We start from the raw sequence: 14,334 nt of genomic DNA on the forward strand, positions 1-14,334 counted from the left end.
CATTTTAATGATGAACAAACTCATTGTCGGCCGTCAGTTTTGTAAATATCACCCAAATATTTTATGCAACGACTTAAATAGAACATTCTGTTTTCTGGATTTGGAAGATTCAACTCCTTCTTACTGCTTTGATCAGATTGACTATTGGTTAGCAGACAATTTGGGGGCTTTGAAGCAAACGCTAAGTGCCAAAAACAGTCTCTGAGGGGTCACTTGAGGATGGCTCCGAATCCTCATAGACCCCATGGTACTGCCTTATTACAGCCTGGTACAGGCACATCTTTTTTGGCTTCTACAGCTGATTTCCTGATCATGACGGCTGTACAGTTACAGTTATACACCTCAACCATTTAAATTATATTGAGGCTTAAAGTTGTGGGTGCTGTCTTCTCTGCTGCGTCACCCAGGCTCCCCCAACCATCCACCTCTTTGCCCATTTTTAGAGTTAGCCGGTGTTGTAGCTGGCAAGATGGCGGCAGCCGGACCCACATGGAGCTTCACAAACGGCTCTTCAGAATCCTACGGGTGATGTCACGCAGACCATTTGCATATTTTGTACAGTCTATGGTTTCGATGAGTGTCAATCAAACAAGAAAGTATCTTAGATGTACTGAAATAATCCTCCAATATACAATTCAATGCTGCCAATCTGATATCTTTGAGCCAAGAGGCCCCTTGATTATTCCAGTCACATCATTTAAAAAGTTACAACCTCCATCCTCTACATATGCCCCCTCCCTTTTCCTTATACACACAGCCTGCTCCACCCTCTACTCAATATTCATAGCTGTGCCTTAAAAATGCTGAACCTGAGCCTGCGAGTGTGGGCGCCTCTCTTGCTGTGTGCCTGGACCTGGTTGCCGTGCGCTTCTGCGTTCCCCTGTTTACATTCTGCTAGAGTCCCGAGCTCTGAGCTGCCAACATGTCGAAACCCTTGTCTGACCATGATAAAAGGAAGCAGATTTCCGTGCGAGGCCTCGCCGGTGTCGAAAACATCTCAGCGCTGAAGCAAGATTTCAACAGACATCTCCACTTCACGCTGGTCAAGGACAGAAATGTGGCGACCACAAGGGATTACTACTTTGCGCTGGCCCACACTGTGCGTGAGCACTTGATCGGCAGGTGGATCAGAACCCAGCAGCATTACTATGAGAAAGATCCCAAAGTAAGTAGTGTGTGGTAGTTTATTATATTGATTTCATCTGTAATTGGCTAATTTCCCCCCCAAAAAAACATGCGCTGCGTTTGTAAATTCCAATCATGGCACAAACTGTATCAAATCTTGCAATCATGTGAAAGAAAATCACATTTAAACTACATCTATCACCACACACACAGAGAGCACGGGGGAAACAGGCATCTACAGCTCATCTAAGCATGGTTCACCTTCAGGACATTTATGCTGCTGCATTGTGATGTCGGCGCCTGACATTCTGTAGCACGACTTGAATCTTATACCAGTCCATGAAATTAACTCTGCACATTTTAAACGGACGGATGAATCATTTTCATAAGAGCAAGGGATGTCTGTTCTTTCGCTGCACTTTCAGCAGCCGGTCATGCCTAAGGTCGTGACATTTAGACTTCATCAAGGCTTCTTAGCACTCTGCTGGTATGCCGGTGTACTTACAGTGTGTTGAAACATTAAACCTCTCCCTGACCTTCTGTCCCCGTCCTGTCTGACCATAAAGCACACAGCCCCTTACTTGTGTTATATGAGCACATGCCTCCGAGGGCATCCGGGTTCATATATATGCAGTCCATCAGAGGAGCCATATCTCAGCGGCTGCTGTGTTATTAACTACCAGCTACAGAAAGAACCTAAAGACAACAACAGGAAGCTTGCATCACTACAAGAAAGCAACAAAAAGAAAAATTGCAAACCACAACGCGTTACTGCTTGGAAATATTACACGTAATGGGGTGAAATCACAATAGTGGGTTCAGAAACGGAGTGAAAATTGTATTTACATAGCAGGAAAAATGTTCCTTGCAGGATCATTAATAACCCGACTGAATAAAGAGGACAATTTTCCTTTTTCTCTACATGGGAAGAAAATGTACCCACTGCTCTTGGCTGCTCTGTGCAGTAGCTTAAGTGCTGAAACCCTTATATATTAATCTCAGTAGGAGGCTGCAAGCTCTAACTCAACAACCATCCGACCTACGAACTGTATCGCCTCGTTCCGGCGCTCTAAACTGAAAGGTCAGAGGTGAATCCCTTAAAGGTCTTGGCGGAAACCTTGAGGAGAGAGGAAATCTAAGCTCTGCCGAGAGTTTTGTGCTGCATGTACAGTAAGATCTGCAAGGTTGCTGTTGCAGCAACAAGATTTATTGTTCGCATCGCTGATGTGCATTCTCTGGGAAGGAAAGAACATACAGGAACATGGAGTCATATATAATTCAAGAGATACGGTCGGCTACTCGGCGATATGGCCCTGTCAGTTGCATTCATTATTATTTTACACGTTTATCTGAAAACACTTGTCTCCGGACTTGAACTCTGCAACGAAAAGGGTATCAAGCTCAGGCTGACCTTTACAGCGACCTCTACAGGAGCTATTTTTGCCTGGGCCAAAATGTTGGTGTTATGTAACACCCAAAGCAATCTGTCCCCCCCAGTCTGGTCTCTCCTCGCCTCTCCTCCACGGCCTGTGTCCGTCCCCGCCATGTCGGAGGCAAACAACAGCTAAATGGCAAAGGCTAAACAGAGGCTCAGGTGGCGTATTGCTGCTCATGCCCAACCACGAAGCCCGATAATTCAACTTGAGGATTTCTTTGAAGGCCCGCGGTGGATGTTACTGTGATATCTGGCACGTGATTTCACTGATCTGGAGTCAGCATGCTCCTGCCGAGAACTCTCTGTAATCCCCATCATAGAATGACACTAAAATAGCTTTGATAGTGATTCTTTTCTCCCCTCCACCCGATCTGCAGCGTGTGTACTACATCTCCCTGGAGTTCTACATGGGCCGCACCCTCCAAAACACCATGGTGAACCTGGCACTGGAGAACGCCTGTGATGAGGCCATGTACCAGGTGAGACAAGCTGGCCTCACATATTCCCCTTCACAACTGTGACCTTCCTTTTTCCGATTATTGTAAAAAAAGAAAATTTAAAAAAAGAGAAGAAAAAAGGTGGCATCTCTAAATGTGTCCTGCTGTCCTGTAGGTGGGTCTGGACATGGAGGAGCTGGAAGACGTGGAGGAAGATGCTGGCTTGGGAAATGGTGGTCTGGGACGCCTCGCCGGTGAGCATCTTTACACCCGTCACATTTGATCAATTCAAAGATATTGAGCCATTGCCCACTGACTTAAATAATGCATCATTTTATATAAAGAGCCTGTCAAATGTTGATTAACTGTCTCTGGTTTTCAGCCTGTTTCCTGGACTCCATGGCTTCACTGGGTCTGGCTGCCTATGGTTATGGAATTCGCTATGAATTTGGTATCTTCAATCAAAAAATCGTCAACGGCTGGCAGGTTAGAAATCAAAAAAAGAAATGAATAGAAAAACTTTATATTCTCATTGCAGTGAGCAACAGTAGATCATTTCTTTAATCATGCTATCAGTTCGACTCAAAAGCCACTAATTAATGTTTCTCTGCTCATTCCTATGCAGGTTGAGGAGGCTGATGATTGGCTGCGCTTTGGCAACCCCTGGGAGAAGGCCCGTCCCGAGTACATGCGTCCGGTGCAATTCTATGGCCGGACCGAGCATCACCCCGAGGGTGTCAAATGGGTCGACACTCAGGTGCAAACACGATTTTAATTGAATACGAATAGTAAGAGCATTAGAGGCTTTGACACATGTATTTATATCTCCCTATCATGGTATGGGCAGGTTGTGCTGGCTTTGCCATACGACACCCCGATCCCCGGCTACAGGAACAACATCGTCAACACCATGAGGCTGTGGTCAGCTAAGGCCCCCTGCGAGTTTAACCTGAAAGACTGTACGTGTCCGGCACCGAGCTAACATGTTCAAGCATGCAACAGCTTTCAAATGAGCTTGAATAAACTAAATTCATGTGTTTTTCACCCTTACAGTCAACGTCGGCGGCTACATTCAGGCCGTTTTGGACAGAAACTTGGCTGAGAACATCTCCCGTGTGCTGTATCCCAACGACAACGTAAGAGAATATGACTACATCACCTTTTAATCCACCAGAGCTGCACTGATAGGGCGGCCATGCAGACTTGGATTAGAAGAAATAAGAAGTGTTGACCGCTATAGGAGCCCTGGACTGTATGGATCATCTTAGCTGGATTTCCATAATTTGGACTCCCTTTGGGATCCTTTGTCTTCAACTAGCCAGCGTGTGCTCTTTCAGGTCTCTCTGAAGCCGTCTTTTATAGCTGGCATAAGAACTGCCCACCATGTGCCGACTCCCTGAAGGCTCAGGAAGGAGGATTTGGGAGATAACCATCTAACTCCGGCTACAACTCATGTCAGGTCTGGTAATTTATGTGCCAGTGGGAGCAGAGACAACGGCCGCCCTGATATAACAGCTCCGTGTGAACTCAGCTCAGTTACGCTTCTATAATATGGTCTATTTTAACAATATTTTAAAAAGGCTGAAGAAATTGATTCACTGAGGAGTTCATCAATATGAAGCATTAGCAGCAGGTTCAGCATCAGCAACAGTAATTACACTCTTTTGGCTTTTCTTGGTTTGGTATCGTTGAAGACATCACATCAGGGTTTGGTCATTCATCAGTTTACTTATTATTTAATTGATTTTAGCAGACTTACTGATTGCTTAAGCATCATTTAAGGCCCATTTATGATGAAAATAATATTACAGGGGAATGCTGGGCACCCACAACCAGAACATGTCCTGTTACACATTTCACAGAGGTGATAAAAGGTGAGTGAGCACATACCTGTCCTCCTCCTCGCCATGTTATTCACCGGTGGCAGCCATGTTTTACTCTGCAGAACAAGCCCCCTTTCACCGCGGGATTCTGCTGCTTTCACGTCACGTAAATCTCCTCCTCGGTCCTCGTCTCGACCACCTATCATCCTCCGACAGATAAGAACCACACGGGAAGCATTGCGTGTTCAGCTAGAACAGAGAAGAAGCGCTCCACGCTAAATATGATGACATTTATTACGCGGTTTGGTTTCCAACAACGTCTCCGGCCGGTGGGCACCGAGCTGTTTCATCAAGTCCTTCCCCCGAGAAACGGGCTCGTTAATTAGTCCTGAAGCAGATAATCGCCATGGTGACGACAGTTACTTCTAATCAAACTTCTGAGAAGGACGAGCAAATGACGACACAGAGGCAAACAACCAATTAAATTGCAGCTGGGCAACAGGCAATCACGCCTCGTGCCATCTCTGACATAGCAAGGCCTTGGGCATGCGCATTGTTGTTTCCCCACACTCAAAACAGCCTTTCAAACCTATACTAGGCTATGTTATATCTAGACTCTGACCTTACACTGTAAATACTCATAAATAACAGCAGCAACCAAGGATTTTATGCCATGTTCTTTTTTTATTTATTAATGTCTAAATCACAATAGGCAAGATTGGAAATTGATTAAACATTGCCTTCAAAAATGGCTTTTCAGAAGAAATAATATATATAATTTTGATTGTTTAAGGAATGTCAAAACCTGAACTCTTAATTCAGCCTCCATAAATATATATAAAAACAACATTTACACAACACAGATGTGATACAGCTGCTGAATCGGTATATACAACTGTTTATTATAGATGGGTGTTTGATGTTACGCTAAAATGATTATAATTGCATTGTGTAAAAAAAGAAAGAGAAGAAGAAAAGTGGTGGCACTGCTGTGCCACCGCTTTGTTATTTCATTAGGTTTGGGTTTTTATTTCATTACAAAGATTTCCGTTTTCCACGCTTGAATACCAGTCACTAATATGCAAAATGTTTAATGAATTAAAAAAAAATCTATTCATGCTTGCCTGCAGAACAGCAGCAGACACATAAATGTCTTTCTTCTCAGTTCTTTGAAGGGAAGGAGCTCCGTCTGAAGCAGGAGTACTTCGTGGTGTCTGCCACCTTGCAAGACATCATCCGCCGTTTCAAGGTCTCCAAGTTTGGCTCCAGGGAGATTGTTCGCACAGACTTCAGCAAACTGCCTGACAAGGTGAAGCAAAAAATTATATATATATAAATGCTTTCTGTCAAAGATGAAAAGATTCCCCTCTGATGTTCTCTCTGTGCTTTGGTGAAATGGCACAGATTGTGGGCGAGGTTTTTATTGGATCTTTTGAGAACAGTTCAAATGAACAATCCAAAAGCAGTTGATCTGTATTGACATTTGATCACGTTGCAGGTCGCCATCCAGCTGAACGACACTCACCCGGCCATGGCTATTCCTGAGCTGATGAGGGTTCTGGTTGACGAGGAGAATCTTGATTGGGACAAGGTGAGGAAGAGCAACAGATGACACTTTGGGACATGTCCATTTAAAATATTCACCAGCAACATCATTAAGAAATATAGAAAGCTATTTACACGTCTGTGTGTTTCCTCCTGTTGGTGTTCAGGCCTGGGATGTGTGCGTGCGCACTTGTGCCTACACCAACCACACCGTCCTTCCTGAAGCTCTGGAGCGCTGGCCAGTCGAACTGTTCGCTCATCTGCTGCCTCGCCACCTGGAAATCGTCTATGAGATCAACCGTCGCCATCTGGAGGCGAGAACCACGCATTGCAACTTGTTATATTTGCCATAATGCTTTTGCAAACGATTTGTATTTATGGCACTGTTGCTGTTATCTGTGGTTAAGTGCCAATATAGTCATTCAATTCAATTTTATAGTGTCATATTACAGCAGAAGTCATCTCAGGACACTTAACACATTGAGCAGGACAAGAATACGCTCATATATATATATATATATATATATATATATATATATATATATATATATATATATATATTTCTGGCATGAAATGATGGACAGTGTTTCATTTTTCTACTTATATGCTTTTGAAAATGGTCCCATTGTTGCTCATTATTACTTTCAGAATAACAACGTTGACTTACTTTAATATGTGCGACGATAGAATTCTACACAACTAAAAAACACTGGCTATGAGCTAATTGTTTGCCTCATGTTGTTTTGAACGCTGCAGAGAGTTGCTGCCAAGTTCCCCGGGGATCACGATCGTATGCGGCGCATGTCACTCATTGAGGAAGGCGGACAGAAGAGGATCAACATGGCCCACTTGTGCATTGTGGGTTCCCACGCTGTCAACGGAGTGGCCCGGATACACTCCGACATCCTCAAAGCCACTGTGTATGTAACTAAAATACACATGTACTGTGTACTACTCCGTACATGTGTGTAAAGTATATGCTGTAGCGTTTCATAACCCACCAGCTGCCATGATGTCACAGGCCGCTGCATCATCTGTGTGTTCTGATACATGTGACGCTTCACGTCCCTCAGCTTCAAGGACTTCTATGAAATGGAGCCAAACAAGTTCCAAAACAAGACCAACGGCATCACTCCCCGCCGCTGGCTGGTCATGTGCAACCCCGGGCTGGCCGAGGTCATCGCCGAGGTCAGCTGAGATTTCAACGTGCACACTTCACACCGATACCGTTACGAGCTAAATACATCCGATTTATGTTTTCTCCATTTTTGGTTAACAGAGAATCGGTGAGAACTTCATTCGTGACCTCGACCAGCTGAAGGGTCTGCTCAAGTACGTGAATGATGATGCGTTCATTCGTGATATCGCCAAAGTGAAGCAGGTGACGTATTCATTTTGTTTCTCTCAATGTTGCACTTAGAGTTTTACCATTATATGAAACTCAAAGGGTCCGTTTTATTTGACACACGCCGTGTGTTGTTTTTATCCCTAATGTTCTTAGGTTCCTGTTTTATCTTGTCGAATTCTGCCTTTTTTGTAACAAAGTCGATGTTTTGATAAAATAGGAAAACAAGTTGAAGTTTGCTGTGCACTTGGAGGAGCACTACAAGGTCAAGATCAACCCCAACTCCATGTTTGACCTTCAAGTCAAGAGGATCCATGAATACAAGAGACAGCTGCTCAACTGTCTGCACATCATCACCTACTATAACCGTAAGGGCGCATTTAAACGCCACACTCAAATACGTTGGCCGGGTTTTGAGATGATTTCAGAGCAGAGTGTGTGGGTTCAGTCCTGTAATCTATTCGTATCTTCTGCCAGGCATCAAGAAAGAGCCCAACAAGCAGTGGACTCCAAGAACTGTCATGATTGGAGGAAAGGTTTGTGGTTTTCACGGCTGGGCTTTAAAAAAAAAAGGGGGGAACAAACCCTCACAGCTCGGATTAAATCCAACTAACGCTCTTTCTCCGACTGTTTCACGCAGGCGGCTCCCGGATACCACACCGCCAAGATGATTATCCGTTTGATCACAGCCATCGGTGAGGTGGTCAACAACGATCCCGTGGTCGGAGACCGTCTCAAGGTCATCTTTTTGGAGAACTACAGAGTCACACTGGCAGAGAAAGGTGTTTAACAAAGCATTCTCATGCTTTTTTCCCCTCATGCTCATCATCATTTCCTCCAATCAGGACTTTTTGATATACGCAGCATGAAACCCAAACACAACATACTTATTAGAGTCACCAACCCTCTACTTCTGTCGTCTTTCAGTCATCCCTGCATCCGACCTGTCAGAGCAGATCTCCACAGCTGGCACTGAGGCCTCTGGCACCGGCAACATGAAGTTCATGTTGAACGGCGCTCTCACCATCGGTACCATGGACGGCGCCAATGTGGAGATGGCCGAGGAGGCCGGCATGGACAACATCTTCATCTTCGGCATGAGGGTGGATGACGTTGACGCACTCGACAAGAAAGGGTGAGATATAATCTCTTTACCCCGCATGTTTAAAGGTGACACACAGCGCTAAGCCCCCCAAAAGTGTTTTCAACAAATTTAAAAGTAATTCGACCTTTAAATAATCCCATAGGGGGGAAACAGGCTCATCCCTGTCTCTCTATTTGTGCCACTAATGTGTAATGTCTTTGCATCTGAGAGCACAGTGTGTAACCTGTTGTCACATCCAGTTGGTGAATTACCGGCAAGATAGTCCAACAGTCAAGACATTTTCATATCAATGCGGTGAGATTCATGCACTCTGACAACCGAGCAGCTTTGTCCTCCCACGGAGGCTGCTGTAATGATCACTCTCACCAGACGTGAGTGCTTTTTTTTCCACCCAAGTTGATATTGCCCACAATAAAAAGGTGTGGCCTTAGGGGAACCATTTGATAACCTCTGTATAGGTACCGACTCCTGCGCCCTCATTAATGGGCCGGTTACCACAGCAACCAGCTCTTGCTTCCGTTTCTCTGAACGTGTGTATTGTCTATTTGTTTCCGCTCCTGCTTAGATACCACGCGTCAGAGTACTACAACCGCCTGCCTGAGCTGAAACAGGCCATCGACCAGATTGCTGGAGGCTTCTTCAGCCCAAAGCAGCATGACCTGTTTAAAGAAATTGTCAACATGCTGATGCATCATGACAGGTAAAGACACATCTAACATTACCCGCCCGGGGCGCACACATGCACGCACACATACAAATAAGAGCGTGTATCAACTCGCATGCTTGGCGCATAAAAAGAAAAGAGAAAACAAGTCATGGTCCTTTGCACATGCACACGCAAACATACGCATTCACATTGCACTATATTTATATATCTGTTGTTGTTGATTGCATTCTTTTCTGCGTAGATTTAAGGTCTTTGCTGACTATGAAGACTATATCAAATGCCAGGAGAAAGTCAATGCACTCTACAAGGTAAGTTAACTGACAAGCTGCACAAGAGTAGGATTTTAATTAGCATGAATATATTATGGGTATAACCAGGCAGGGGGACTGGAGGCTACTAATCATATTAATGGCTGATATTATTATCATCTGATTTATTCAATCATTTTTATCGTCCCACCAGAACCCCAAGGAATGGACCAAGAAGGTGATCCACAACATTGCAGGCTGTGGCAAGTTCTCCAGCGATCGCACCATTGCCCAGTACGCTCGCGAGATCTGGGGCATGGAGCCCTCACTTGAAACGCTCGCCGCCCCCGAAAACCTGCATTAACCTGTCCACGCGACAGAGCGACCCCAACTCAAAACACAGACACCTTAGGAAACCCACATGGTAGATACTGTGCGTCGGGTAAAGCCCCCACAAAGCCGCGTGCCAAAGGGATTAGCATTAAATGCTTCCTGCATTACCACGATGTGTCTCACACAATCCCGTGGCTCTGGCTAAGTTTACATTCTTCATACCTGCACATTCACAATAACCAGGTTACAGTGGATAAAAAGGAGCTTTGTGGTGGGCTTCGCGAATTTACCGGTGATATTTTTTATTGAAAAATACAAACTGTTGTATTTCCACTCAGACCCATTCTGAATAAAATCTATCTTAAATACTACGGCCGCCTGTATGACTTTTTTCCAGCTTTTTAACCCATTCTGTTTCAGGTAGTTAATGCAAGTATTATAAACTGTAGAATAAATATGCACACCATGCACTTTTGTGCAACGTTAATTAATATTGGGTAACAATAGTTGTTTTAAGCATCATACCCTGTCAACTTTGATAACCAAAAGGACATTTTATTTGGCAAATTTTGAATTTGTAAGACTCGAGAAGCAGAAAAAAAAAAATCGCAACAGGCACCAAGCGGGTAGCTTTAAATACAGCAAACACAAAAGAAAACAAGAAAGAGAGATGAGCGTGTTTGATCAGGGCCATGCCCGACACGAGACCCGGGTCAACAGCAGACAGGACTTTGGCACTGTGTCAGCAGAGCAGCACTCTTATCCACTGTACTAGTGACAGTCAGAGGCAGTAATGTACGTCTGAATGCCAACTGTTATCACCGGTGGTCCCTGATAACACGCCAGTGTTTTGTTGCCTCCACCCAGGCACCTCCTGCCCCAAGCAATCCATCACAATATCACTATAGCAGCTGTGTTATTGTATTTTGTTGGACTTTTTTCTAGGCCAAAATAAAAAGCAGCGTGACCTTCATATAAATCCAAGCATCACCTAGAAGGTTGATATTGGTGGACAACATATGGGATGTTACTTAAAATATGTAAACACATTGTAACACACATCTGGCTGTGAGGGATCCTTAAAGTGATGGTTCGGAGTGAAATGCACCCGAGGTAATTTCCCCCATGACATCCAGCCAAATACCCCCTCGGAAGCATTTTTAGCAATGGTCAGCATTGGTCAAGATAGCCGCTATCAGCCGAATGGCTTAGTACTAGCGCCATGGTACATCTTGTATATCTGGTAAATTTCCCCACTAATAATGCATGGAATGTTACCAAACTTCTGCAGTAGTACACATAGGGTCTGTACTCACAAAACGAGGCATTTGAAAGTTTGTAAGTACATCAGGAGTTTATTTAAAAGAACACTTGCCTGATAGCTTCTATCCTCGGCTACTAACGCTACCGCAGCGTAGACGCCACTTCCGTGTTTACCCCGCCGATGCCGTGATGCGGGTTTCACACGAGAGTATGAAAAAGTTTCGCTGAGTTTTTATAAATGCTTGTATTATCAGGTCAACACATTTTTATAAATGCTTGTATTATCAGGTCAACAAGTGTTGACAAGTGTTGACCTGATAATACAAGCATTTATAAACATTTAGCGAAACTGTTTCATACTCTTGCGTGAAACTCACGTCACAGCATCAGCTGGGTAAACACGGAAGTAGCGTCTACGCTGCGGTAGCGTTAGTTAGCGTTAGTAGCCGAGGATAGAAGCTATCAGGCAAGTGTTCTTTTAAATAAACTCCTGGTGTACTTACAAACTTTCAAATGCCTCGTTTTGTGAGTACAGACCCTATGTGTACTACTGCAGAAGTTTGGTAACATTCCATGCTTTATTAGTGGGGTAATTTACGAGATATACTCTATGTACTATAGCGCTAGTACTAAGCCATTCGGCTGATAGCGGCTATCTTGACCAATGCTGACCATCGCTAAAAATGCTTCCGAGGGGGTATTTGGCTGGATGTCATGGGGGAAATTACCTCGGGTGCATTTCACTCTGAACCATCACTTTAAATCAAAAGGACTGGAAACATGCCCACGTGTGCTGCAGAGAGGAAGCTGTTAAAGGAAAACACCACCGCATTTCCATACTGAACTATGTTCTGCTCTGATCTTAGACGAGGTGATACATACCTCCCTCTCCTCTGTGCGTGCACTCAATGGCTCTTGCGCGCACTCCGCGCAGCGCTAATTTGCTAGCATGTAGCTTGTCCCAGTATATTCCTTAGGATCCAAAGGGGGGTGAAGTTAGAAGCGACCAAGCACTTCCACGTTGTCCCTATTTAAATACGGTTACGTGAGTAGTTACACGACCCAAGTTTGGTTACACAAAATGAAACATGCCAATTTTTCTAAGCGGATAACAAGGATAACTATATAGTATGGCGGAATAACAACTGGAAGCACTTCGACGTCGGCGCAGTAATATCATCACTCAAAACATGACGGGACTATATACCTTCTGCATGTTTTCACAACCCTGTACGATGCACGTTATAACCATGATGTTTGATTGTTCACAAACTATCTTACTACAACCTGATGCTTCCTCAACTGTGCACAAACTACTACAGGTAGTGCAGGCGACGGCGTGCAGGTCACGTAGGTTCTATTGACGGAAGTAAGAGGGGGAGCGGCGTGATGATATTACTGCGCCGACGTCGAAGTGCTTCCAGTTGTTATTCCGCCATACTATATAGTTATCCTTGTTATCCGCTTAGAGAAATTGGCATGTTTCATTTTGTGTAACCAAACTTGGGTCGTGTAACTACTCACGTAACCGTATTTAAATAGGGACAACGTGGAAGTGCTTGGTCGCTTCTAACTTCACCCCCCTTTGGATCCTAAGGACAAGCTACATGCTAGCAAATTAGCGCTGCACAGAGTGCGCGCAAGAGCCATTGAGTGCACGCACAGAGGAGAGGGAGGTATGTATCACCTCGTCTAACATCAGAGCAGAACATAGTTCAGTATGGAAATGCGGTGGTGTTTTCCTTTAAGTGATGAATAAATGAGGCCATGAATGAAGTTCTTTGAGTCACCTGTTGGAGGAGCTGTTGCTGCCAGGTGAGAGGAGGAGAGGAAAACCAACTGGACCCGGCGAGCCACATGGTTCTCTGTCCTGCCATCAAGCTGTGCAGGCCTTTGATTTCATTCTACTGTTCACAGGGTTCACACACACACACACACACACACACACACACACACACACACACACACACACACACACACACACACACAAGCTGATTAGCGAGACATGCAACCTTTTGCATTCTGTCTGAAGTTAAATGAGGCTCCATCAAATAAAGCTTGTACAAAAGTAAATGATTGCAAACAGAGAAAGAAATAACGTATTTGTAACAAACTCCTGAACTCGAGTATGATCCATTTCAAGTATTCACTATGCTCATTAGTTTGGGAAAAATAGTAAAAACAGGTATTGTTATTGGACGTAGACTTTTGGACCTGCGCTGCTTCCTAAACTTCTCGACATTGGTCTTGGCTCTGCAGTGGAAAGGTCAGTGCCATGCATTCACTTGGGTTCGTTTATTATTAACAGAGCGATAGACATAAAGCAAGAGGACATATGTAATATGTCACTATTGCCATCATGATTGCATTGTTTAACTGATAGTTTACTGGAGTCATAAATTGTGAGATAACTCTTCAGGGCATGACTCTTGAGTTTGATGAGATTGAAGTCCATACTTGGATTAAACAGCAGAAGAAACACTTGTCTTTAAGGCCAGGGCGGATGGTTTACATGGCATATCCCTACACTGCAGATTCTTCACAAGTCTATAAACGTAATTTTCGAAAGGATCTCCTGCAGTTTTCAGCACAGAGGAATTTTAAATGTAGTAATGGAGACACCAAACTTTTTTTTTCCCACTTTGCAGCTCTTGATAAGAGGTATTTATAACCATTATCATAAAAATGTTTCCAATGTTGAGTTGAAGGTGTTGTTGAGTTGAACCGATGTATCTGAGGAAAACGCCGTTAATGCTGCCACAGACAAAATACTGTTTGTCTGCAGCACCGACATTCGTGGTCCTCGAGATCAGTGTTTCACCAAAAAATGACAAACCCAATTCACAAAAAGGTTTATCTACAGATCATGACACGGTAAACCAGTCTTGTAAGAGACATTCATTAGATTATATGCATGTGTTATTTAAAACGGTATAGAGAGATCAAATAAAATGCATTTAATTCACAGGATGTTTCATTCTTTCAATGTCCTCCCATCAGTTAAACAA

The 14,334-nt window shown here is 44.0% G+C and overlaps 1 protein-coding gene across 1 annotated transcript; it reads left to right on the plus strand.

Annotated features, from left to right (window-relative positions):
- Positions 1-821: 821 nt before the first annotated feature.
- LOC311026172 (glycogen phosphorylase, muscle form) lies at positions 822-10,434 on the plus strand. The gene is made up of 20 exons (XM_084029550.1): positions 822-1,165; positions 2,938-3,039; positions 3,173-3,251; positions 3,380-3,483; positions 3,623-3,754; positions 3,845-3,956; positions 4,051-4,133; positions 5,986-6,129; positions 6,319-6,411; positions 6,533-6,679; positions 7,122-7,285; positions 7,439-7,553; positions 7,645-7,746; positions 7,931-8,078; positions 8,188-8,246; positions 8,351-8,492; positions 8,638-8,845; positions 9,381-9,515; positions 9,724-9,790; positions 9,945-10,434. Exons 1-20 carry the CDS (start codon positions 923-925, stop codon positions 10,092-10,094), a joined length of 2,529 nt encoding a protein of 842 aa, XP_083885676.1. The 5' UTR covers positions 822-922; the 3' UTR covers positions 10,095-10,434.
- The last annotated feature ends 3,900 nt before the right edge of the window (positions 10,435-14,334 follow it).

The sequence above is a fragment of the Eutrigla gurnardus genome (genome assembly GCF_963514095.1).
Source record: "Eutrigla gurnardus genome assembly, chromosome: 15".
Classification (NCBI taxonomy): domain Eukaryota; kingdom Metazoa; phylum Chordata; class Actinopteri; order Perciformes; family Triglidae; genus Eutrigla; species Eutrigla gurnardus.

Excerpts from the sequence above, each read along its gene's own strand:
- LOC311026172 (XM_084029550.1), top strand. The coding sequence starts at position 923 with ATGTCGAAACCCTTGTCTGACCATGATAAAAGGAAGCAGATTTCCGTG. Across the intron at positions 3,252-3,379 it reads TGGTCTGGGACGCCTCGCCG|CCTGTTTCCTGGACTCCATG; the intron begins GTGAGCATCTTT and ends TCTGGTTTTCAG. Across the intron at positions 7,554-7,644 it reads TGGCCGAGGTCATCGCCGAG|AGAATCGGTGAGAACTTCAT; the intron begins GTCAGCTGAGAT and ends TTTGGTTAACAG.